Here is a 27,035-nt window from a genome sequence, read left to right on the forward strand (position 1 = left end):
ATCTTGTTTTCTATTTTAGAGGAGAAGTCTAAAGTCTATACACTTATTACGGGAAATGCACATAAAGTGCACTTCCTACTGCATCAAGGCTTCACTTCATGGATAACATGGTGATGTCACTTCCTGGATAACATGGTGATGTCACTTCCTGGATAACATGGTGATGTCGCTTCCTGGATAACATGGTGATGTCGCTTCCTGGATAACATGGTGATGTCACTTCCTGGATAACATGGTGATGTCGCTTCCTGGATAACATGGTGATGTCACGCCCCAACTCCCAGAGCTGTGCAGGCTGTGGCTGCTGGAGAGGATGATGGCAGGGGGACACTGAGGGACACAGGGCACTGAAGGGACACTGAGCATCCCTCTGCCATCATCCTCTCCAGCAGCCACAGCCCGCACAGCTCTAGGAGTCGAGTCGTGACATCACCATGTCATCCCAGAAGTGACATCACCATGTTATCCAGGAAGTGACATCACCCTGTTATCCAGGAAGTGAAGCCTTGATGCAGTAGTAAGTGCAGGGAAAAAAAGCACTTTATAAGCATTTCCTGTAATAAGTGTATATTGGTGATTTGTATAACTTTTGGGGGGAAATACAATACTTTAATATAGATTTTCGCCAGACTTCTCCTTTAAAGAAACACTAAGAGGACAAAATTCAACTCTCATATCTGAATGGGTTGAAGAAGTGTCAGCAGCCAGTAGTGAATTGATAGCACACACAGTATTTTTGGTCAGTAATTTTCAACCAAAAACTAAATTACAACAGTGTGTGAACATAGCCCTTCTGCGTTTTCAATCGACTCCTGGTTTTGGTTAAAAAATACACACCAAAATACTGAGCAAAAATGCTGTGCGGGAACATAGCCCGACTGTGATAATTCAGAGATCGATCAAATTTTTGTCTCGTATGTTTCAATCCATTAAAAATAAAAAATAAAATTTTTTCCTTTTACTTAATTTTAATAGTCCTGCTTTCCCTCCCCTCCCAAGGCCCTGCCCTTCACTGTGGGCTTGAGCAGATCTAATGTATGTGTATATCTGTTCCTATTTGCTGGTCAAGCATAGAGCCTCCCTAATGTTGTACCTGACAAAGGTGCCCCAAGACACTACCTGTACAATACAGCACATCGATTTAAAAAAAATAATAATAATATTGACAACAGACTTGAGTGCTGACTTAGTACTGGAAGTTGGTTCTTGGAAAGAGTAGAAGTACTGTATTAGTAGTGCATTGAAGAGGTAGAGAAAAGAGAAGAGGAGTTTACCAGAGGAGCCCTGCTGCCCAGTGTAGTATCTGTACTCTGCCAGAACTGTACAGTATATAGATACGTAGTAAAGTGATACTCGTACTCACGTTTAGACTCCTGACCACCTTCTGCCCCCTGGTATCGTAGAACCCATCCCAGGTGGGTAGCACAAACCCTAGTCGTCGGTTATCTGGGTGTAGCTAGTTGTCTTAGATTTCCCACTTACCTGCACTGCGCAGTAGGATACAAAGACGTTTATATACTGGTAGCTTTGTCCTACTGGGTTCAGCTCATCTTTCTTCAGGAGTCAGGGTTCAGGGGTACTGGCAAAAGCCAGGCCCTGGCTTAATTACAGCAGCATATGATTTGTAGTGTGTCCTCTCTCACTAGAAACTGAACTTAACTAAACTCACTTCTTCCACCATAGTAACTCCTCCTACAGGGGTGTTTGTGCCCACTCCTGTGATTGTTGGTGATGAGTGTGTGTGTGTGCGCGAGAAATGCTAGAGAAGATAGGATAGAGAGAAAGCACCTGTGATAAAACACATGACATAGAAAACTCAACCCATAACCTTCCTTCAGCTGTGCAATAGTAGTAATACATATAAAAATACTGACACCTAGTGGGGAAACTGCATACTTCAGCCACCACTTGTTTAACCTGAGTGAGAACTTTAGGTTAGGTGCATAAGAGAAACGCTAGTAGTGGGGCACCACAAATGTACTGTACCACTATCCTCTAATGTACTGTGACACTTTCTCCTCTAATATACTGTACCACTGCCCCCTCTAATATACTGTCTAATGTACTCAGTCAATGAACAAGCATAGACTCGTTGGTTAGATGATGGGGCCTTCAAGTCCTTCTTCAAAGAAAAAAAAAAAAATAGGGCAATGGATGATTGCATCAAAGGGACACACGATTACTGAAGCGTGTAATAAAAACAAAATTTACTTACCGGATTTCTAATTTCCTGGAGTCCTTAGGCAGCACAACACATGTTAAGCTTGTGTTGACGTAGAATGAGCAGGAAAACCAAAGTTTACTTCCTGAAATTTAAAGTTCTTGGCGTCCGTAGGTAGCACATGCTTCCTATGTGTTGTGCTGCTGTAGGACAATCAGGAAAACTAAAATTTACTTCCTGAAATTTTAATTTCCTGGAGTCTGTAGGCAGCACAATACATGTTAAGCTTGTGTTGCTGTAGAATGATCAGGAAAACCAAAATTTAGTTCCTGAAATTTAAAATTCTTGGAGTCCGTAGGTAGCACATGCGTCCCATGTGTTGTGCTGCTGTAGGATGATCAGGAAGTGTATCCAACATATATAGAATATAGAAAGTTGCACTCACCCGCAAAGTCTTCTTAAGAAGACTTTGAGGGTGAGTGCAACTTTCTATATTCTATATATGTTGGATTTACGATGGACTGTTTTCTAAGTTAGCACCCCCCTGTCTCGGCTATTACAGCCAGCCTCCGCTAGTGATTGCACGTACAAATAAGTACACTCCTGTAGTGCCACCGATATTTTTTTGTTGTGGATCAGGAAGTGTATGTTTACTAAGCAGCTTGGGCCTCTTTGTATGCTTTATCTGTGTTTCTGGTTTTTATTTGTTCACAAAGGAAACCAGACCAATGTATCATGTTCTCTTTTTCTAATCTGTTTCTAGTTTCTGACAGCATGCTGCTTTTAGTGCTGTGCTTTACAGCAAGTCCCATGGACATAGACAGTAATAGGCTGGAGTTGTCTCATTGACATTAATGGCAAAAGCTTTCTGGGCATATTCTGTGACCTTTGCATAGATCATTCCAAGGGGAGGGGGAGACTGAGCTCTGAATATCATCTATTGTCTTCTCTATCTGTAGTATCATACAGATCAAGTCCCACTTTTTCACTCATCCACATTTTCTCTCTGCAATTACTGATCAGCAAATTGCGGACCCATTGATTTCTATGGATCCAAACACTCATCCGTAATTGTTACAGTTCTGTGTTGGTACCAGATTTAAGCCATTTAAATGGATGGGTGCGTGTGAATGCGGGCAGTTACAGATTAACATCTGCAGTCTGTCCATAATTGCAGATGCTCAATTACAGATGAGGCCTTATCGTCATTGACAGGAAGTCTCTGCTTAAAGGGGGACTCTGGCTCGGGGGTATTTTTCAGATATGGCCGGGGAGGGGGTGGTTATGGACGGCGGAGGTCACTTACCTCCCCGGTTCCAGTACCGGGTCTCGGATCACGCCGCCCCGTACACCCGTGCCGCGGCCGCTTCCCGGTCTCAGCTGAAGGAAGAGACGTGACCTCTCAAGGCAGCTCAGCCATTCAGTGGTCGAGGTGTGACTCTAAGGCTGCTGAATGGCTAAGCTGCCCTGAGACGTCACGCAGCTTACACCAGGGAACGGCTGTGGGACGGGTGTACGGGGTGGTGCGATCTGGGACCCGGCGCAGGAACCGGGGAGGTAAGTGACCTCTGCCATCCATAACCACCCCCTCCCCGGCCATATCTGAAAAATACCCCCGGGCCGGAGTACCCCTTTAATTTAAGGCCTAGTGGTGAAAATGGTGACAGCATTTTGAAATATTGCTAGTAAATAGTGCCAAAATAGAGAAAAAAAAAATCTTTATTCATGGTTGGTATCCAAACAACAACAACAAAAAAAACTGCACAGTACATATATATATGAATCAAAAGACCGACCAAGTGAATAAAGTTTAAGTTAAATTTTTTTATTAAAATCCAGTGTTTTTCTCTATCCAGCCTCTGTATTGAGATACCAAGGAATAAACAGCAGGAAAAGAGGTTTCACACATGCCGCTTCCCCAGCTGACTACTCCAACCAATGTGTACTTGTTTCCTGACCTGCAGATCAGTGGACCCCCTGAATCCCCCTGCAAAAAAAAAAAAATCTCAGTGTCAATTGAACAAGTGATGGTTAATAGACAAGTCTACCAAAACAGCCGCTCAGCCAACTCCGCAACTACCGCAACAGATGATGTCAGGCCGATCCAGCTGATTATCGCTCCATGTAATATAGACAACGATCATAGACTGATCGTTTCTTTAGGTCCCACACCACAATCATCGGCTAACGACTAAATAAACTGTTATTACATTACTTCTCCATGCTCCCGGTCTTCTCCTGCCCTCTGCTTGCTTCCCAGCACCGTGGCAGCCAGTGATTGGCTGAGCAACCTGTCACTCAGAGAAGCTGCAGCGCCTGGTGTCAGGAATCAAGCAGGGGGCAGGAGAAGACCAGGAGCAGGTAACATATTAACAGTTTAGGGCAAGGGCTGCACAGACATCGCTATCGATGTCCATACCGCCCTTGCTAAATGATAATCGAGCTGTGTAATAGGCTCGGTAAACGAGCGCCGATCTAGCAGATCAGTGTTCCTTTGCATTATTCATTGGGCCATCTAATAGGACCCTAAGGGGTTGGCCACCCAAGGACCATCCCTACAGGCTTTACTGTAGGGATGGTATCATGCAGGTCATGGGCAGAGCCTGGTTTCCTTCAGACATGATGCTTAGAATTCATGCCAAAAACTTCAACCTTGGGTTTCTGGCAGTGGTGTAGCTAGGATTCACGGAGCCCTATAGCAAAAAAATTTAAGGCCCCCCCCCTCCCCTACGCACAACACAAACACTGCACATTTTTTGTGCTGCAGCATGTAAGTAAACACTGGGTCACTTACACACTGCAGTACATACCTTCTCTCCCGGGCCCCCCTCCTGCACGTGCCCCATAGCAACTGCCTACCCTGCCTCTATGGTAGCTATGCCACTGGTTTCTGGTCACCTCTCTACCAAGGCAATTCTTCCCTGATTGCTTAGTTTTGTGGGGTGGCAGCTTTAGGACGAGTCCTGGTTCTTCCATCTCCTTCTATGTAAGAATAATGGAGGCTGCTGTGTTTTAGGAACTTTCAGTGGAGCAGAAATGTGTTAGCTCTCTTCTCCAATTAAAATTTTAAGGGTCTGAAGACATCCTGGACGCACTCTACGTGGATAACACGTTTCTAGCACTGAGGAACGCTATCGATTGGAAACTTGGGGATTAGCCTTTAACCTTCTGCTTACTGTGCAGATGATCTTTAATGGAGGTGGGTTTTAATGGGACTTTCCTAGCTTACCAATTCTTAGCACACGCTAGCCAGGATGGTGGTCAACTCACAACCCTACATCCCGGAGATGTAAATGTATTTTGGGGAGTACACAAGAACTAAAACTACAGTTCTAAGGAAGACTCTTACATACCGAACAAGAAGAAGCCCCGGCAGCTCCCCCACACACATTTCTTTCTGATATATCTGTGTCCCAGTACTCCATGCACTCCTCTTTGGACTTGAGTGGGACTTTAGCTTGCTGAAGTAATTTAGGATAAACGAGGCCTACAAGAAAGAACAACTTCTCTTAAAGGGGTATCCCTACCGCAACATATTACCCTTATGCTGTGCTTTGAGAAAAGCCATTGCCTGGATTCTTCACAGAAATGGTCAGTGAAGTTTACCCCTCTTGGCAAGTTACACCTGGGCCTGGACTGTTCAATTGCACATACAACCTCACCGGTAAACCTCGGACTCCTTACACAAGTCTACCCAAGGGTTAAAGGGAACCAATCACCTCCCTGTGGGGTGTAACCCGGCCCCAGTACTTTATAGCTGCCAGAGACAAAGTCTAAAAGCTGTGGCTTGCAGCTATACGGTACTGGGACAACTTCGCACTCCACCAGGAAGGTGATGGATTTCCTTCTTTGCGCAGATCCCTAAATGACAAAAGTTACAGGGGATCCACAGGAGGGATCTACAGGGTCAGCCAGCTTGTTTGTTATACCCTGTGGCAAGGGAACTCTTGAAAAGCGGTAACCCCACAACCACAGAGTCCAAGCATTAAAGGGGTTTTCCAACCACCCCACCAATTAGCTGAATGGCTGTGGCCAATCCTGGTTCTGCAGCTCAGTGCCATTGAAGTGAACAGGACTGAGCTGCAGTCCACAAGCACACATACAACATAATATCTGTTATTTTCCAGTGTCTTCATTCTAATATCCATGTTAAGCTATGCCGCTGTTGGCTTTACTAGAGCTCAGCTTGCTGTCAACGCTAATGCTATTCATCTTACTTCTTGATTCCATAGTCCCCCATCCTGCCGTCAGACAGCTGTCACGATCAAACTGTTCATCTTTCTGTGGCAAACACATGACTGCAACGGATTCGCCTAGAAAAACATGAGACCGTTTCTTGCGTTGTTATACGTTATATGTCCTGAAGGGGTGTTCCAGCCCCAGGCTAAAAATTGATATTGTGCCGGGCCCCTTACTAAATATAAAAAAGTGCTCGGAACAGGACCTGCCGATTCAGCCAATCACTGGTTGAGATGAGACTCCACTGCGACCAGTGATTGGTTGAGCTCGGAGGTCCTACTCCTGAGCCTCCATTTTGGAAGCAACGATATCAGAGACCGGATGTAGCCGAGCAAGAGCTGAGGTGGACTGGGGCTTAGTAAGTATGTTCCTGGAGCCACATACATTTTTAGCCTAAATCCAAATTACCCCTTCAAGACCTTCCACGTGTATGAATTTTGCTGCCTCTATCTTTTACCAACAAACCAACTTCTCCCGTGTCTTCACTCCCAAATAAGATTCCGTATTGCCAATTTTTGGGTAGCAATAGTCACAGAGGTCTCCTAGCTTTAATGGCAAGACTACCAACTAATGCAATCAATAATCCGAAACTCCCATATTACTGCAAAACTAGCTGAATGACAACTACTATTAGAGCTGTAATGGTGGTCATATTGGTTTCCACCACTACAATAACTATTATTTTATTGGCTGGGAGTAGATTCCCATATAATAGCCAATCAGCTGGGATTAACATGGCAGTGCCTGGAACTGAAGCTCAGTCCTATTCAATTGTGTAGTACCAGGTGCAGACACAACCGAATGTACGGCGCTGTGCCTGGGTAAACAAGGAAGGGGAAGCAGAACAAACTAGAATGTTGCTGCCTCTTTAGGTTTACAAGGGTGCTGGGAGTCAAAGTTGCACCAAATACTGGCGGCCTACCCTAAGGACACTATCAATACTACAGTCCTAAAAAACCATAGAGAATATTCATACCTAAGATAACAGGAAACTTGAGCTCTAGTAGGCAGATGTCATAATCTGGAGGAAATTTCTCATCATCATACAATTCATGAACATAAGATTTCAGAACTATGGCTTCTATCCCGTTGGTCCGATCTATGTGTCCTATGAACACTCTGTGTGTCCCAACACTACAAATTCAAGAACAATGTTCATTGTAAAGCTTATAAATTGTTGCCTTGTTAGAGCATATATAAGAGAATAAGAACATACGTACATGTATCCGCAGTGGGCCGCAGTCAATAACCACTTCTCATGGATGATTATGGCCCCACAGACAGGATGTCCCAATTCGTTTTGAACGCTAACAATCCAAGGCCAAGAGTTGTAGGCAGCAGTTTGACCTCTTACAACTCTGGTTCTCCCTTTTTCATCTAGGAAATATTCAGCCACAGAGGCAGACTTGGTTTCTGGCATGGGATCTACAAGAGACATCCCACAGGTTTTTTCTAAAAATAAAAAATAAAATGTCAGAATTTTGTATGAAGAACAGCAGCACATTGGAAACTGAAATGGTTTTATGAGAGTTTCCGAGAGACAAGATGGTGATGGTGGTGGCAAATTGTGATCACCTTAGATACTTCAGGTGGAAGCTAGACACATGAGCATGTTAGTGTCCACCTGCTTTAGGGCGGAGGGTGACCTGTTCCTCTGAGTCTGCCATTAGGGCTAGAGTTGGACACTAAGATTCTTAGGGCCTTATTACATGGGGCGATAATCGCCAAACAGGCTGATATCACCCAGGGACTCTCTAATTCTCTAATGGGCCACTCCAACCTTGCATGGTTGTTGTTCTTCACACTGAAACCCAACCCACAGTTAAGGATTCAATAGAGCAATGCTCAAGGGCCTGGAATCTAAAGGCTGTCTGTAAATGAGCGCTGATCTTGGTGATCGGTATTTGTTTATGGGTCTCCACAAGCAGATTAGCTGGTTGGACAGTTCTGATATGATGAAATATCACTGGCTGTGGATCCAGCCTAGCCTCACGACTGATCGAGGCTTGTGAAGACCCTGCAAACAAGCAACAATCGCCAAGATCAGCGCAAGTTTACACATGGCCTTGGGTTTTCCAATAGGAACTTTAGATTTCAGGCCCATGAGCATTGCCCAATTAAACGTTGATCTGTGTATTGTGAAGGACACCATGAAAGGGTGACATGGCCCACCAGAGAAATAGAGGGTTATAGTAGACCAGAAGTACAGAAAAACAACCCCAGTACCAGAAAAACAACCCTATTTAAAGGTGGCTTTGGAGCTTCTCACTTGTCACTTGGGTCTACGCACAGATACCCTGTTAGGCCTTATGGATACGTCCTACGTTCAGCCACATCTCCAAACATTTTAAATATTTGTGAAATACGGAACAATGCACAATATATTGGATTACCGTAATCCGCTACAACCTCCGTAGACCTCATTGTTTGTATTGAAGAACTGTTTTCTTCATTGCAGTGAATGTGGAAACCACGACCACTAACAGAGACATCGGTGTGGAAGTGGAGTGTTAGGACGCCACTGCTGGAGCTGAAGGTGCTATTGGACTTGATTCCACAAAGTGTCACTAGTAGATAAAAGTGAGACAGAAGAAGTGTAAAATTCTATCCTGAGTAATTTCTTAATATATCTCTATAAGCAATATGACTCCAAATCCCTTGTGGATAAATTTGTAGCATTTTGTCAATAGACATCACTAGAGAGAACTTTAAGATGGCCATACCCACTAGGCTAGGCTCACATCATGATCACGGATACATCAGAAAAATCTGAAAATTCGGAGCCAACTGATCCGTGCTCAGAGGGGTATGAGCCCCATTCATTTCGATGGCCTAAACATAGTTATTTTTCAAGTATATTTAACCATGGGTTGAGACTGAAAAATTCCATCATGTTCTAAGAACATTCATTCCTGAAAGATCGTTCGCAAACTTAACTTCTCTCTTGAATAACATAATTCATCCAGCCCAGAATTTTATATACAGCTGACTTCTTTCCATACGAGGACAGTCTGTTACGGGCTGGCTTAAATCATTGTTTTGGTTGAAATTGTCTATTTTCTTTTACCTAGTAAGTACAGGCTCCTTAAAGGGGAATCTATCAGCAGGGTAGGCACCACTAACCTGCTGGTTAGTGTTGAGAGGACTTCCCAAAACTATTTGTGTTCGTCAACGTTCTTCTGATCCCAACGGTCTTCATTTGACTCCTGACAACTGGAGAAGTTTAAAGGGGAACTCCACATAAGGAAAACTTGTTTTCTATTAAAAGTACATTAAAAGTTAATTATATATGTCTATATAATGTATTAGCATATCTGTACGGTTCTGCCGCACTGGTAGCTGTTTGAAATCCAGAAAATGAAGAAAAAAGGCCTCTGTGCCAATTCACATTGTCTACTGCTCCTGCTGCTCTTCCACCTTAGGAGACAAATCTTCCATGCCTCTGTCTCACATTGTGTGTGTTTGCTGAGCACAGGCTGATGATGCAGACAGGGGGCAGGGCGTGATATCACAGGAGGCTTGGCTGGATCCCCCAATCCCCTGAGTGATTCACCATCTCTGACCGGCCAGAAGCAGCTGCTGCACTGATTTCACTGCAAAAATCTTCAGTGAAATTAGGGCTGTGTTCACACATGTTGGAGTTTCATTGCAATACTGCAGCGTATTCGGCAGAGAGGATCAGAGCCGGCATAAACAGTATATCCCATGTAAGATAATATGGGATAAACTCCTTATTGTGGGGCTCAACCTCAAAGATAACAGATGCTTGATCATAATGTGTGCATTGAAAAGAAAAATTCAAAAAGTTCTTTACTTTATTCCAATATCAGCGTTACAGGAAGAGAATACAGCGTGCTGTGTGGTGTTACAGGTAGAGAATACAGCGTGCTGTGTGGCGTTACAGGTAGAGAATACAGCGTGCTGTGTGGCGTTACAGGTAGAGAATACAGCGTGCTGTGTGGCGTTACAGGTAGAGAATACAGCGTGCTGTGTGGCGTTACAGGTAGAGAATACAGCGTGCTGTGTGGTGTTACAGGTAGAGAATACAGCGTGCTGTGTGGTGTTACAGGTAGAGAATACAGCATGCTGTGTGGTGTTACAGTTAGAGAATACAGCATGCTGTGTGGTGTTACAGTTAGAGAATACAGTGTGCTGTGTGGTGTTACAGGTAGAGAATACAGCGTGCTGTGTGGTGTTACAGGTAGAGAATACAGCGTGCTGTGTGGTGTTACAGGTAGAGAATACAGCGTGCTGTGTGGTGTTACAGGTAGAGAATACAGCGTGCTGTGTGGTGTTACAGGTAGAGAATACAGTGCTGTGTGGTGTTACAGGTAGAGAATACAGCATGCTGTGTGGTGTTACAGGTAGAGAATACAGCGTGCTGTGTGGTGTTACAGTTAGAGAATACAGCGAGCTGTGTGGTGTTACAGGTAGAGAATACAGCGTGCTGTGCTGGTGGGACAACAATGAAATGATAAAGTACTGCAAATAGTTCAGTAACACAATGAAACAGCAATGTGTGAACACAGCCTAGATGTTCTGCAACAAATTTGGGCGGGGAATGGACAGGGTGGAGGACTGTGATGGACAGCTGAGGGAAAGCATTGCATTCTGGAACCAGAACTTCATTATGGGAACTGCTCAACCAGGAAGTACAGAAACACAATGCAGAAAAAAAACTAATGGATTTTTGGTAGTTTCAAAACTGGAATAGATAGGTAAGTAATGCAATATGCTTCTGCAGAAGTTTCATTTTTTGTAACCTCTACCTGGAGTTCCCATTTAATACTACCCTAGGGCTGCCTGGAAAACATGGATACGGCCTATACTTCTCCATCCACCAGAAGTCCAATGCCGAGTGTTCATGTTCAGAGAACGTTGCCAAACCTGAACAGTTTGGTAAGTACGCTGGGCACTACTGCTGGTATCTCTTTGTTCATCTATTCACCCAGAAGTGATGACTAACCTGCTGAAAGATTTTTCTTTAAGACTTACGTGCCCAAAACTGGCATGTTATTAAAATGGTGACCATTCGCTGTAGAGCTGGCCTTGACTTTGATCAGTCACGATATGGCCAATGAATGGTCCATGAGATCGTCTGCATGAAAGATCCCAGTGAGTAATGTTCAGCCAAAATTTACAAATGAAGCCATACACTTATCTATATTTTGTTAAATTTTTTTTTAGTCCTTTATGTGTAACGGTCAGCCAAAATCAGCCATTTTGACTCATCCCTATGTGATATATATGAACAGATTAAGGGTATCAGAGAATAAAATAGTACAAACGTGACAAAGAGACACCAACATTTTGGAACATTCCATAGGACACTGGAACTTACCCAACAGCTTTGTCTCATCGCTGGCTCCATCGTAAATATTCAGAAAGTCCCATGTGCAATTAGGAGAATCCTCCAACATTAGGTCTTTAAGGTTTAACTCAATCTTGTTCCCAGATTCAGAAGAAATATTCCACCAACAATCCAGTCCATTGAGGTAGGCTTCAGGATAGCCGGGGGACTTCACATCTAATGAGCCAGCTTTCAAATATTTCAGTGTGGGGCAATCTATGGAGACAAAAGTACCCTATGAAATATAGTAGCCAACACTCTCTATGGTATTGTCCTCTGGTGCTCAGACCTCAAAGTTACAAAATCCTATAAGGACCTCAGGATAGATCCTAGAACTACAGTATTGTGGTTAGAGCCAAATTCTACAAAGATGTTCCCGATAAATACTATGAGGGTGATGGCTGCTATGAGTCTGAGACTGTAAAACAAGACCATAATGGCCGCTCTAGTTACATGGGAGTGCATGACCCCAGGAGTTGTTGAACTGAGATAAGGATTTGGGTTGAAATATCCACAGGGCAACCATCTCTAATAAACCTCTTGTTTAATTCATGGTTGTACTTGTATATGTCTAACTCATGTACATAGTGTACTCTTTGTTAAGCCAAACTGCATGTCTCGGCAAGGTAAAAAAAAACTGCAAGACAGTAGGGGGTGGTGTGAACATAAGGTATACAGACCCATGCCGGTCCCTTCAGCCTCCACTCCTGGTCCTTCAGCCTCCACTCCTGGTCTTGTACTGGTCTCACCACAGTGTCCCGCCTCAATCACCGGTTGGCGGAGCAGGCAGTTCCCATGTTGCCACCACAGAAACTAGAAGATAGAGAAGACCAGAAGTGGTGGTGCACATGTCTGTAGGGGACTGAGAAGGATGTGTATAACTTGTTTATTAAGTTTAGACCACCCCTTGCTGTCCTACAATTTTTTGTTTTGCCCGGACAACCTCTTTATTAGTTGAATAAGCAGAAAAATGGCCAATAAACTTTAAAAAAATTACATACTATAAAGACTTGATTGAATATTGTGACGGACGATATAAGAATTACTATTTTTATCGGAGATGTTATACTTACTGAGAATAGACAAATCCTCTGGTGTTTTTGGAGAATCTAAAGTCACAAAAACAAAATCAGGTAAAACTACTTCACTTTTAAAATTAATCTCTGAAGGTTCTCGTCAGTCGGCACAACATCACAGCCCTAAAGCTGACTTATAAAGCCAATGCTTCATCCTGACCAATCACATACAATATTTAACATGGTCTTTGTGAACAGATGAGCTTGGACTCACTCCTACGGATGTTGCTGGACGTGAGAATTACTATGGATACAGTTCTCATACCTGTCTGAAGCCAGAATGAATATCTTGAAAAAAACCCTTTCATGGACACTCTGGAGTTGGAATTAAACAATAAAGTCATCTCCGAACCATTGGACTTCACAGCATAGTCAGATATGTTCCCACAACAGGAGCCTGAAAAAATAACTTTCAAAACTTAACTGGATTTCCATTGAGAGGAAAGTTCCAAAGCTGGATTTAGTAATGTCCATGTTCACAGGAGCCTTGAGATGATCGCACTCGAGCCTGCTCTCCCCTCTAATTGCAACTGCTGGGCCTTAAGGCTCAACCCAACAACTTGGTCCACCCCTGGTATTAAATTTTATTCTGTTCATTTTACCTAATAGAACTTTATTTTCGCCAATGCCTTGATAAACTTGAAGAACGTCCTGGCAACCAGTCTCGTCTTTTTCTGTACTCAGTGTGTCAATGTCCAATCGAATGATCTTTTTACGTGGGGCGATAATCCTCCATTGACATCTATAATTACGAGAAAAATTATGAGTTGAACTTGAGTTGAGAAGACCCGACTTCATTAAAAGTTCATTAAAACAACACCTGTCGAGACTTCAATTTTAAAAAAAATGCAATCTCAATTTGAGGGAGTTGTGGTTGAGTATTAGGTCATCTACTGGCATATCAAGTTTTTCTTTACTGGATAGTTCTGGATGCTTTCTTTCAGATTAATTTTACTCGCATTTGTCTTTATGGTCAACAGAAAGTAGTAGTACGATTACGAGACCCTTATAACAATACCTCAATGTGTGCAAAATGCATCCATCGTAAATCTACTTGTGAGATCTATCACATTTGGATGATGACTTACTTATGTGAGATCATCCAGTTGTAGACCATTATGACTGGGTACAATTCCTACATCCATGGAGACAATCAGGACCCTTACCCGAGATCATTGGGATATTCAGCCGGATATCCAGGAGATGAAATCACCCCATTTTCTTTTGTTACAATTACATCATCACAACTCTCCTGAGTACTAGTTTTCCTCCAGTCGGTCTCCATGAAATCCCTCACTGCAAATAGCCGTAAGTCAGTTTACAATATGTCGTCCCCCCATCCCCAACCTAAGAAGAAAATAAAGTCCATACGATAGGATCTTATGGGGATATGAAACATTACCTCCTTCACCAAATATCTTGTACTGGAGATGAAAGCCAATTCTGCTATACAAGCCTTGGTGAGCGGAGATGAAGACAACTCTGACCATGGGCCCACGAGTTTCATAGGTCACAGGTTTGGGTGGAAAGCCACACATCTTCTCTGCAGAGAAGATCCCATTGCATTAGCGCATGTAAACTTTTCACTGGCTTAAAGTGAACTATGGTTAACCCCATTGTGTGCTATAACAACCACTTTTTAACTTTTCGGGTAAGTCAAAAAACTTTTGTTCTTCATCCAAGAAAAGAGTTGGGGTTCCTTCAGCAAAATGTGGGAAATATCACGTCTCCAGTTTCCAAACCGTTTAATTATTTATACGCTACAGACAGTAATGCCATTGCGGTAAAATGATAATGGCTGGAGTTCTTTTTTAAGGAAATAACTTATCTGGATCAAGCCTAAAATTATAAGAGCCCATAAGCTTCAGCCAAGTTCCTCTTACCTATCAAGTTACTGTTGTTCTCCTTCTCGTGGTAGATGGTGAGAGATTCTGTGACACAGTTTGCAGATTTCTCTATGGACAGATGTTTCAGAATAATTTTTATTAAGCTGTGAGGGGATGGGGCGGAGATAACCCAGGAGCAGATCAACCCCCCGGCATAACCATGTGGAAATCCTGGTGAAGCAATGGAGCCAACTACATCGTCCAAAACAAAGTCATTGGGACAAGCTACAAAACATAAAATTGTTGTTAAGTAAATAACTACATGTATTGTATATTTTACACCCACGAGTCCTTAGAGAGCCAAGTTCACCTGTACTCTAGCCTTAATTTTTAGTAGGGTCCTAGAAGTAGGGTCAAGGATTTGAATTCTGGTGAAACAATGGAACCAACCTCTTCATCCAAAAAAAGCTTCATAAGCTACAATCTTGTTGTAAGGTAAATAGCTGCATGCATTCTACTTACACCCACGAGTCCCTAGAGAGCCAAGTTCAGTTGTGCTCCTATGTTAAATTTCAGAAGGCATTCTTTTAGAAACTATGTAGATACTTTTAGAGTTTTTGTCCTACTTACCTGCAGGTAGAAATTCCTCTCCCTTAATATGCATTGGAGTCATTAGAGCATTAGGATCTTCATATAAAGTCTTGTTTACCTCTATATAAAATAGAGACATGTTACATGAGAAATTATCCCATTAGATAAAGAACCCATCAAGAATCTTTCATCCAATTACCTTGTTGGGTACTTTCTATCCAGCTCAGGAAAGAACGGACTCTTGTATACACACCAGGCTTTTTTGGCCGTGCACAGCCCACACCCCAGCTGACTATGCCATAAAGTACATGGGATTTATCCGAGCTGGGACAAACCAGGGGGCCCCCAGAATCACCCTGTGAAAAATTTCAATAAAATCTTGTGTAGTTGTAGATGTCCATCTATCTCTGGGATAGAAGAAGAAGAAAGGAGGTAGAGGAAGGAAGAAAAAAGAAACGGACCTGGCAAGAATCTTTTCCTCCAGTATCGGGAAACCCAGCACAGAACATGCGTTCCGAGATCACTCCTGGGTAATAGGAGCTATTGCAGATGTTGTTGTCCAGAATGGGGACTTGTAGTTGCTGTAGGCGGTTAAAGTGTTGTTCATCTAAAGTACAACAAGAATATATATTATTTAAGAAATAACCCTGACACTATGTGATTTCTAAATCATTTTAATACAGCGACCTTCTTCAGTGCTGCCCCATCCGGTGACCACACACAGGGACGTCTGCTTGAGGGGCTCCTCCGCAGAGGGCAGGCAGACTGGACGTACAACGTCATTAAAGATCAGCTCTTCTGCCAAGCGGATCAAGGCGATGTCATAGTCGTTGGTGATGGGACTGTACATCTTGTGAGGTACAATGATGTGAGCCGCCCTCTCCTGTAGGACACAAATGTCCACCATCATATTATCTTACAGAAAACCAGAAGACACAACCCATCTACCCGATACACTGACCTGCCTGCTGGATTCCTTCAATAGTTGGTCATGAATGCCAGCAACGACATGGTAACGGGAAGGATCGGTGGATCTGTAACCACATAAGAGAATTCATTGCGTCAAACGTAGGATATATTTGTTGCCAATAAGAGTCTCAGAAAGATCCTAGTACTCTATCCAAGTACTGTGGTCAAGGTAAAATGCCTTCTTGCACCAATATGGCTACCAGTACTTGCCACTGTTCTTTTATCTTCTATTGCTAAAGACTAGAGATAAGCGAACCGCGTTCGGGTTCGAGTCCATCCGAATCCGATCATTCGGCATTTGATTAGCGGTGGCTGCTCAACTTAAAGCTCTAAGGTTGTCTGGAAAACATGGATACAGCCAATGACTATATCCATGTTTTCCACATAGCCTTAGGGCTTTATCCAACTTCAGCAGCCACCGCTAATCAAATGCCGAAAGTTCGGGTTCGGATGGACTTGAGAATGCTCGCTCGCTCATTTCTACTAAAGACTTACGGTAGGCAGTGAGCAGCCGTCAGGACCCACTGGGGTAAGAGAATGACTCCTCCACACTGGAACGTCTCCCGATACATAATGGCCACCTGCCACGGCCAACAGTTAGGACACGCTTCCTCCCCTCCAACAATACGATTTAAAAGCCACTGTGGGGACAGCGGCGCCACCCCGCACACGCCTAGATACAAGACAGATGTAAGGAAGACATGCTAGATAAGTGCATCATAATGAAAAAAAAAAACATTCAACCCAACCAGGTGGGAACATCAGATCCACAGTTTCTGGTGGATCCGGGAACCAGAAGCAACAAGAATCAGTTTCTCACCTGTTTTAATGCGCTTTGGTTCTTGGTTTGGTGCCGTGGAGGCCTTAATGGAGGGCACAACTGCCATCTTATCTGAAAAAAACAACAAAAAGTCATGATTCTTATGTCCCACAGGACTAAGCTGATGCGTGTGATGCTTTTCAGTAGAGCCTGTTGGATAAGGCCACACTATAGTGAGGGCTCATGCCACCAGATCGCAACAGTCCATCTACTATAAATTTTTTTTAAAGGTGAAGCAGATTTCAAATTTACATCATAAAGTGCAAATATCTACATTTGCTAATAAAGTTATGTAACAATTTTTATAGCTAAAACATCTACAATAAAAAGAAGAAAAAATAATAATAATTGTTTTGTGTATACAGCTCCTATGAAGAGCTATATGTCTCCATGGTTACAGACTACAAACAAACTCTATGTAGTCTGATTCTGCAATGTGTTGCTCCCTTCCATCTGCCAAACAAGCCTAAAATCGCCCTGTGGTGTAGGGGCAGTGATCAGCCAAAAACAAGCAAACACTCACAGGCCAGTCGATCGCTTTGTTTTGCCTTGCAAATGATAAAATGATCTTTCAATCGGCCACACGTCTCCCCATGTAATATGGCACTACTGGTCAAAGAACGACGACAGCAAAGGCCATACAAAAGATCTGGCGGTCACTCGTACGATGATCAGTACTGATGTGATCATTTCAGTTTCAGTACCGATCTAGGAGATCACTGCTCATTTATAGTCAAAGGAATAGATTGCTAAGAGAGCAGAGAGAGCTGAGTAACATGCAGAATTAGAATACACAAAGTCTGTTATTAATCTGGATTTACGAACAATTCTGCCATTATACATATATGTAAAGCTGCTAGGCAAACCAGTGTGTCTCCATGGTTACAGACTACAAATAAACTGTGTGTGTAGTCAGATCCTGCAGTCACAAGTTACTTCCACTCCCTCTGTTCTTTCGCACACAAAAGGAGGCAACAACGTACACTGGGGTCCTTCTGTAGTCTGTAACCAAATTAATTCCATTTGAAAACAATACAATTTTAATTAATTAAAATTAATAGCAAAATTATAGTTTTTTCTTTTTACGATGAGTCAGAGTAATAAACAAAAACCTTAGGCAGACCTACCAGGATATGTAAAGCTGAACCTTGCCATGAAACCTCCATAATTGTTCTCGTAATCACTTTCAAATTTTATGACCATGATGTTGCCGGGACTGAAGATTTGATGGGCAGCCGAAAATCCACATAAGGTCACTAGGAGGAGGAAGAGAAGAAGCTGAGGGGAGATATCTGGCATGGAGTGAGACAATGTGACCAGGAGGATGGCTATGCCAACATGGAGTAAGACTGGGAGGGTCTCCAGTGGTCAGGAATGACATATTCGGCAGCCCATAGAATATAATGATCAGATTGACAAGCTTAGTAGTTGCTATCATCTCCAGGCAGTGTATACAGAGTAGCCCCCAGGTGGTTTGTGAATACATCGGCAATAGGTGCAGAACTTTTAGAATTATTCCGAAGCAAACTAAGCAATCATATAATCAGGGGCGCTGGAAAACAATAAGGTTCTTACCAATTTGGTGAGATTCTTCTCTGTCGCCGTAAATCACAACACGATCGTATTCACATTTTTCTTGGTACTCCAGGGCAAAGTCTTCAAATACAAGCTGCAGAAACCAAGCAACAACCAGGACTGCTAGTTGAGCGGCACTATTTCTGGAAAACGAAGAACGCTAAAAGGACTCTTCTTGATCTACAATGGTTATTATGACTAAATGTTCTCCATAAAGCTGGGCTGTGACTATTCCCAGTGGAGAGTGAATGGAACTCCCTTGGTGTGGGACCTCAGGGGCAAAGCAGGTGGATTTTTTCTTTGGTGTTTTTTTGGATTGCAGTCATATTGAGCCAAAAAGGGGTTTTATACATTCCCACTGGACCCGAAAGGAGTCACATACAATCAGGTTAGACCCAAAAAGGGTCCGCACACATTCACATTGCAACCAAATGCGGATGCATACGTTCCCATGGACCTGAAAAGACTCACATACATTCCCATTGGACCCAAAGGGGGATGCATATGTTCTCATTAGACCAAAAAAGTATCTCATACATTCATACTGGACCTGCAAGGTGTCCCATGCATTCAAATTGGACCCAAAAGGGGTCACATGCATTCCCATTGGGCCTAAAAGGGGTCACATACATTCCCATCAGGCCTAAAAGGGGTCACAAACATTCCCATCAGGCCTAAAAGGGGTCACATACATTACCATTGGGCCTAAAAGGGTCATATACATCAAGCCTTATAGAGGTCACATACATTCCCATCAGGCTTAAAAGGGGTCACCTACGTTATCCTTGGGCCTAAAAGGAGTCACATTCATTCCCATTGGGCCTAAAAGGGTCATATACATCAAGACTTATAGAGGTCACAAACATTCCCATTGGGCCCAATAGGGTCACATTCATTCCCATTGGGCCTAAAAGGGTCATATACATCAAGCCTTATAGGGGTCACATACATTCCCATTGGGCCCAATAGGGTCACATATGTTCCCGTTGGGCCTAAAAGGGGTCGCATATGTTCCCATTAGGCCCAATAGGGGTCACATACATTCCGATTGGGCCTAATAGGGGTCACATACATTCCCATGGAGCCTTAAAGAGGTTTCATATATTGACACTGGGCCCAAATAGATCGATTGCACCCACAAAGCCCTCTACCTGTATGACGTGATCTTCGGGGGCTTCTATCACCCAGCAGCAGGCCGTGTTACTGGGATATAACCTGGGATAATTTAGGGTGAAGATCTTGCCCTCCTCTGTTAGCTTGGCGGGGCTCCCGCACCCAGATCCTACACAACCAGGAGGCAGAATTAATCACCATGAGACCCTCAGATCGCCCGGTCAGCCACCAATGGGCAGCATGGCAGCACCCACCTTTCTCCGACTCGGCAGATAACGCAGAGAACTTAAAGTGGAACCCTTGGCCATTAACCGCACCATCCGAGACGAAAGTCACCGTAACGTTACTGGAACGGATTATTAGAGGAGACGGCAAGATGGAGCCACAGACTTTACCTACACAGAACATTTCCGTATATATTATTGTACAGGGAGAGACATAAGACTTCTCGTAACTCCAGGTAGCGGGATGTATTCGTCCACCATACCTATTGCTTGCAGTAACTACCTGCCTCCACCACTAGTGGGCGCTCACTCATTGAGCTCAATTATAAATCCTGCCACAATACTGTGACCAGCGGGGGACGCTATTATACTTACGGACATCCTTTGAGTTTGCAGTAAAGGTCAGCGAGTCGTAAGCACATCTCACATGATCCTCGACATCGAGACTGATAAATTGGATCTTGATTATCTTATCCGCTGAAGACAAAATCATCCATCGACATAGGCTGTGATGAGGAGAGATTTAAAGGGGCGGGACACTGGAGCGTTAATACATATATATATATATATATATATATATATATATATATATATATATATGCAGGAATCTCTCTCAAGTCTGATTATGACTAGCACCATGTTGACTGTTTCCCTGTAAGATACAATTCTACCACCAGGGGGAGTCTACACCAATACAATTTAATATGGCTGTGGCTTGGAGAGTTTTACCTGTTGCTGGAATAATTACTCTTCTCATTTAAGGGATACTTGATGAAACCATTTTTGGCAACAATAACCAAAGGGCTTGCTCTACAGCCGCCTGTAAGATATAAGATTGTTAGTTTTATCCAAGTAAAGTAGATCACACGATCATACATGATCGACATGATGAAGTAGGACAAGGCGCAGTACAGGTTATGACCACAGGAGGCAGTATTGGGACTATATTTCATTACTCACTATAAACTTAGGCAGTATCAATATAGGGGATAAATATAAAAAGGTTGTCACAGCTCCGCCCCTTTTATTAAAGCATCATTCTGTCCTGACTTATTTTCAGTTTGACTCACTGTCAGATGTGACATTTCGGAAGATGTCCACAAGGGCCGAAGCTTTAGCAAATATAGCAGGAGAACCGAGACCGGCGTTGTCAGTTGTCGACACTCCCCAGGCTCTTCCGCAACCAGCGCCCCAGGATGTGCTGCCAAACAGGACCCAGGTGTTAGACCGCCGCCGCCTACAGACCAGGGGTCCTCCAGAGTCTCCCTGGTTTAAATCAAATGGTCAGGTTACCACACAGAGATGAGAAGGAGTGTGGTAGTGATAGAACGGTGGCGCACACATGAAAACCTTCCCTCTTCCTGTGCACAGTCCCAGAGTCGGTGCCCACTGCTATCTATAGCATATGTAGGTTGGTACTATGTGTATCTATGCTCTGGGCTGAAGTAATGGCATTTGCCCTCCCACCACTAGATGTCACTATGTATTTTCTACTATGTAGCACAGCTGAAAGAAGAAGCTATTAAGGGTTAACTGTGAAACTGTATTGCTTCCTGTGTCTATGCCACTGTATGAGGTTTTATTATGTATCAGTCCCTGGGCTAGGTACTCACTAGTGTTGTCTCATGTGGCCTATCACAGTCCCTGGTCTTATTCTCCCTACCCAATCAGGTGGCTCCCTCGAGGTATATAGTCTGAGGTAACAGTAGTTTGAAGGAGTTTCTGTGTAGTATAGTGAGAAAGTCAAGAGAAAGAGATCCTGCAGCCACGTTTATCCAGGGCCTGGCCTGGCGGCCAGGACCCATTTGCTGGGACCATATGTCAGAGACTTTATTCAAATTATCTTATCCTAGTCATGTCCAACTAAAGTCTAAAGTATTGAGACTGTGGTAGTGGGAAGAACGGGAGAACCCTATGCTGGGCAGAGAGGCAGTTTATTTTATAGCAGGAAGTGGTCACAGGGACAGGACGTTAGGTGGTTGCTAAGTAACATATAGGAAGAAGATGCCCACCAACTCTCTTCCTAAACTCTCAGAATTTATTTTTGGCCTCTTAAACCCCTGAACCAACCTGACAAGCATCCTTTCCCCCATCCGGGAAGCCGGCACACAACATTGACTTATGGAAGGCGGGAAGTCCTATGGAGGCGAGCGCCAATCTACAGGTTTCATCATCCAGGATGGGAAGGGTCACCTCCTGCAGGATTGGGGACATCTCTCCACCTGAAAACGACAGGACCAAGAAAGTGGTTTCATAACCGTTGCCTAGTTACACCTGTCAACAGTCCAGCATATTGAATGCTGCCATGTTTTTCAAACCCTGGGCCAAATCTTTATTGAAGCTGACGACAACCACTGTGACTTGAAGCCATGTTGGGGGTCACCAAATTCCCCCAGTAATGGACAACTTATTTACTGGGTTTACTCACTCTCGTGTAGTTTTCCCCATCCGCTGGTCACACACAAAGTTCCTTGCTCAATCTTCTCTCCTTCTTGTGGTAAGCACACCCGCTGCACTCGAGACCCTAAGAAAGGGAGGAGAATGAATTTAAAGGAACAGTACATATGGGCCCAGAAGATGTCTGTAAGGAGACGCGGATTGTGACTCTAGTGCACAATGCAGGAGTTATGTGTGTTAATATAGGGCCGTGCTTTTGGCACCAGTTGGTGGTGCATAGTTTTACACGTGTGTAGGGTGTAGGAAGCCTACTATTGGTCTGTACTTGTCTGCATAGTAGGAGATGTGAGGCTAGAGTGGCTGATTGCTGGTGGAAATTGGTGGGCAGCAAGATTCTGGGAGGGATGATAGGCATAGGTGGAAGCCACTGTGTGGGTTATCCACTTTATCATTGGAGGAGTAGCTTGAGGGCTTGGTAAACAAGACCGCGAAGGAGGATTGTTGGTTTGGGCATCCTTTATGTTAGGACTAACCAAGGGGATTAACCATGGAGGTGGACAAGTGGTGGGACTTCATGGAGGTGGCTAAGCATATTATGATTTGGTTAAGGGTAAGTTTGGTGAGGTACCCGGTGGAGGAGTGTGAAGAATGAATTACTGGGAACTAGGCTTCAGATTGGTGCTAGAAACTTGTTGGATGTGGGCATCGTGAGGCCTGAGCGTACCTGTTGGGTTGGCCTATGTGAACATAGATCAGTCAGATTTGGAAAGGGGAAATGACAGTGTGTTGAAATAGTTGTAAGGTAGACCTTCTCTACTAGTGACCTGCACTCTCTTGGGTGTAGGTGGACTGTGGGTACTATGTGTGTCCGGGTCAGATAGTTGCATTTGGGGGCTCCTATGTAGTAGTTGTATCCCTTACTGCTGGTAGTAACAGAAGACCTATGTTCTACAGAGTTCTACCCTGTTCAGGGTTTAGCACCACCTACTGTGTAGTCATTGTCAAGCTTTACACTCTCTGTTCTTACAAACCTGCTCTATGTACCCTCAGAATATGTCCTCACAATAGAATGATCTACCCAACAGGAATCAGGGATGTTTACAATCACTGGCCACCATGATGCTTACCCAGGATGATCGGCTTCTGCAGATAGACCAGTGCGATGTCGTACACCATACTCCCATCGTGCTTGTATTTGGGGTGCAGCTTCACATCAGACACAGGAATATCTTGTTGCTCAGGGTCCTCACTGCCTTGGTCATACTCGCCAGCGACCACCACCAAGTGTTTGATTCTGTTTCTAGAAAGAAGAAATGGAGGAGTCACATGTGCATTTCATAGAAGGTGTCACAATGAAAGTGGGTCATGAATGATGCATTGGCAGTGATCAGAAGTTACATAGTTAATAAGGCTGAAAAAGACAAGAGTCCATCAAGTTCAACCTATGTTTAAACATAAGCAAAGAAGTCCTTGTACAAGAAATGAAAGGGTTCAGTAAGTTGTGGTATGGCCCATTATGGGCACTGAAGCTGATAATGGTCTCCTTTGGACACAAGCTGAGGGTGGTTGCCTTTGGGCTCTGGAGCTGCTGATGGTCTCCTATGGGAACTGGAGATAAGAATGGTTGTCTACAGGCACCTAACCTGAGGATGGTCTCCTACTGGCCTGAGGCTGGAACCTAACCTGAGGATGGTCTCCTACTGGCCTGAGGCTGGAACCTAACCTGAGCATGGTCTCCTATTGGCACTGGGGCTGAGGATAGTCTCCCATGGGCACTGGAGCTCATGCTGTTCACCATGGGGCATTGATGCGAAGCATCGCCGCCTTAAGGCATTACAACAGATGATTGTCTCCTATGGGTACTGGGCCTGAGCAATGTCATCTTAATGCACTGAAATTGATGCTAGTCAACTTAGGAAATTTCAGCTAAAGGCCCTATTCCACCAACAGATCTGACGACAGATTATCTGCCAAAGATTTGAAGCCAAACCCAGGAGTGGATTTGAAAAGAGGAGAAATCCAGTCTTTCCTCTATGACCTGTTCTCTGATTATAGTCTGTTCCTGGATTTGGCTTCAAATCTTTGGCAGATAATCTGTCGTCAGATCTGTTGGTGGAATAGGGCCTTTAGGATGGTGGCCTTTGGGCGCTATAGCTATCTGTCTACTTTGGACACTGGGCCCGAGTATAATCGTCTACGGGCTCTGTGTCTAGACAGTCCTCTACTGACACTGGTGCCGAGGATGGTCATCTTCAGGCACTGGGGATGTCCGTCTACAGGCACCTAAGCTGAACAAGGTCATCTACAGGCTCCAAGGCTTAGGATGGCCATCTACAGGCACCTAACCTAAGGATGATCTCCTATGGGTTCATGGGCTCATGCTAGTCACCATGGGACTCTGAATCGGAGGATGTTCCCCTTAAGGCATTACAACAGATGATGGTCTCCTAGGGGCAATGGAGCTAATTATGTTTACCATGGTGCATTGAAGTGGAGGATTGCACCAAAACTGATCATAGTCTCCTAGGGGCACTGGGGCTGAGGACCATCTCTTAAGAACGTTGGAGCTAAAAACCCTGTCCTACAGGCATTGGGCCTTATGATGGTCGGTCACCAATGGGCACTGGAGCTAATGTTGTTCATCAGCGGGCACTGAAGCAGAGGACAGCCTCCTATGGGCTTTGGAACTACTTACCTGAGCACAGGATATACACAGTGAGCGGCAGTCACCACCAGGTCTCTCTCCACAATACTCCCCCCACACGTGTGTCTTCCATATAACTTTATTGACACCTAGATGACAAAACAAGATATCTGTTTCTGGACATATAAAAAGATGAGATATAAAAAAAAAAATGTGCATGCAGCTTTGGATGTGACTGAAATATAAGACAAGATCCATACAAGATATGTAAAGTCAGATGTTGTCCACCATTAGGCTCAAACTAGCGCAATACTGACACAGTTCTACATCCTTATGATGGTCACAGCCAGGGGTCGGGGGTTTGATGGCCTAAAGTGACTGTACCACCAGGCCCAGGCTGAAGCACTGGAGGCGGGCCGACCCACCCTTAGTGCTGGGGTTTCTTCCCTCTGGGGGTGCTTCAGCCTGGGCCTGGTGGTACAGTCACTCTAAGGTTACAGCTGTCACTTGGAGTATTAGGCCTGGGCTTGCTTTAGTGTCTACCCAATCCTGGCGCCCCTTCTCTTTACTTACCGTCCAAGGTTGTCCACCAATCGGGGTGTCCACTCCCCCAACGATACGCGAGTTGCTTTGCATCGAGTTTCCCGTTATCCTTAAAGGCCGGATACCACATTTCAACCCTGAGTCCAAGACAAAGATCAAGGATCAGCAATCTTTAAGAACTCCCCTTTAAAGGATGTATATACTTTAGCAACTGTCTTATAATGGGTCTACATCTACTGGACATATATCACCATGGTAACAGACTGCAAATAGACCCTGTGTAGTCTGACTCTGCAGTTATGTATTACTCTGCTTCTTGTGACTTTACAGAACACATTACCATAGAGCTGTGGCCTGAGTAACATTCAGGATACATAAGGTAACTATGGAAACACATAGGCCTGCAGTGGAGCTGTAGACACATTTAAAGGGGTATTTCAGATTAAAACACTTATCCCCTGTGCATGAGGTAGTGGATAAGGCTCAGGTGAAAGATGTGGTGGGAATACTTAAAGCATGGGTCTCCAAACTGCGGCCCTCCAGCTGTTGCAAAACTACAACTCCCATTATGCCTGGACAGCTAAAGCTTTGGATTTGGCTGTCCAGGCATGATGGGAAATGTAGTTTTGCAACAGCTGGAGGGCCGCAGTTTGGAGACCCATGACTTAAAGGGACTGTACCACCAGGCCCAGGCAGAAGCACTGGAGGCGGCCGACCCACCCTTAGTGGGAAGAAACCCCAGCTCCTCCATGACGTGACTCCATTTAGAATCAATGGAACCCTATCATAGGGGGGAGGGGGTTTCCTCCCACTAAGGGTGGGTTGGCCGCCTCCAGTGCTTCAGCCTGGGCCTGGTGGTACAGTCACTTTAACAAACCAAAACTGATACATGTGAACACAACCATGGTAAATGAATAGACACCACCTGCCCCTCCCCCACCCTAGATCACATAGGGGATGTAGCACATTTATCATGGCCCCTTAGATGGGCACCATACCCACCATCCTGTCCATAGATAATCAGAAGCACCTGACCTGCGTTCCTCTGCGATGTGGTCCATCTCTCAGCGATAAGCGGTGAGGAGGTGGTGGTGGCATTGGTTGGGGCAACATCTGAGATACCTGCACATAACACAGCGCTATCGGTTACCTATGTAACACACCTATCGTAGAAGCAGACCCCCTCTCTAAAGGCCAGGGGGTCACGCCAAACTCCCCACTCTAAAAAGGGAAACAAGGACTACAAATACAGACGTATAGGAAGGGTAGAGTCTCACCCCAGGGCAGATGAAGGATCAGCAGGATCAGGATAATACACAGAGACATTGGCTTCAGAGCCAGGAGACCTCCAGGAACCAGCGAAGCCTCCAGGTGAGTGAGCTGCTCAGACCATGGGAGATTGGCAGTGAGAGACATCCAAACCACGGAGCGGAACCGATGGAGGAGGAACAGGATCCAGTCCAGGAAATCCACCCTCCAATGGTTAACAAGCCTCAGTATTACTATA

General features: G+C 44.3%; 1 protein-coding gene across 1 annotated transcript; it reads right to left on the reverse strand.

Moving 5' to 3' along the window:
• Positions 1–1,431: 1,431 nt before the first annotated feature.
• On the reverse strand, positions 1,432–25,706 carry OVCH1 (ovochymase 1). The gene is made up of 33 exons (XM_069951021.1): positions 25,559–25,706; positions 25,037–25,134; positions 23,469–23,641; positions 22,373–22,468; positions 22,015–22,166; positions 21,002–21,210; positions 20,674–20,886; positions 20,320–20,450; positions 19,975–20,115; positions 19,759–19,889; positions 18,608–18,701; positions 18,160–18,288; positions 17,033–17,104; positions 16,708–16,885; positions 16,205–16,277; positions 15,931–16,126; positions 15,705–15,850; positions 15,443–15,599; positions 15,283–15,363; positions 14,710–14,937; positions 14,229–14,369; positions 13,993–14,122; positions 13,429–13,568; positions 13,092–13,223; positions 12,824–12,859; positions 11,742–11,966; positions 8,794–8,967; positions 7,621–7,852; positions 7,377–7,534; positions 6,379–6,474; positions 5,515–5,648; positions 4,035–4,148; positions 1,432–1,554 (listed from the first exon to the last, which is right to left on the reverse strand). The coding sequence occupies exons 1-33, from the start codon at positions 25,619–25,621 to the stop codon at positions 1,432–1,434; spliced, it is 4,596 nt and encodes a 1,531-aa protein (XP_069807122.1). The 5' UTR covers positions 25,622–25,706.
• Positions 25,707–27,035: the final 1,329 nt, after the last annotated feature.

The sequence above is a fragment of the Dendropsophus ebraccatus genome, chromosome 1 (genome assembly GCF_027789765.1).
Source record: "Dendropsophus ebraccatus isolate aDenEbr1 chromosome 1, aDenEbr1.pat, whole genome shotgun sequence".
Taxonomy (NCBI): Eukaryota; Metazoa; Chordata; class Amphibia; order Anura; family Hylidae; genus Dendropsophus; species Dendropsophus ebraccatus.

Bases quoted from the DNA above. Each gene is read 5' to 3' on its own strand.
- OVCH1 (XM_069951021.1), bottom strand. From the start codon at position 25,621: ATGCAAAGCAACTCGCGTATCGTTGGGGGAGTGGACACCCCGATTGGT. The intron at 20,887-21,001 runs AAAATAAGTCAG...AATGAAATATAG, and splicing joins TCTGACAGTGAGTCAAACTG to TCCCAATACTGCCTCCTGTG. The intron at 13,224-13,428 runs GTAAAATGAACA...TTATTTTTTCAG, and splicing joins CGAAAATAAAGTTCTATTAG to GCTCCTGTTGTGGGAACATA.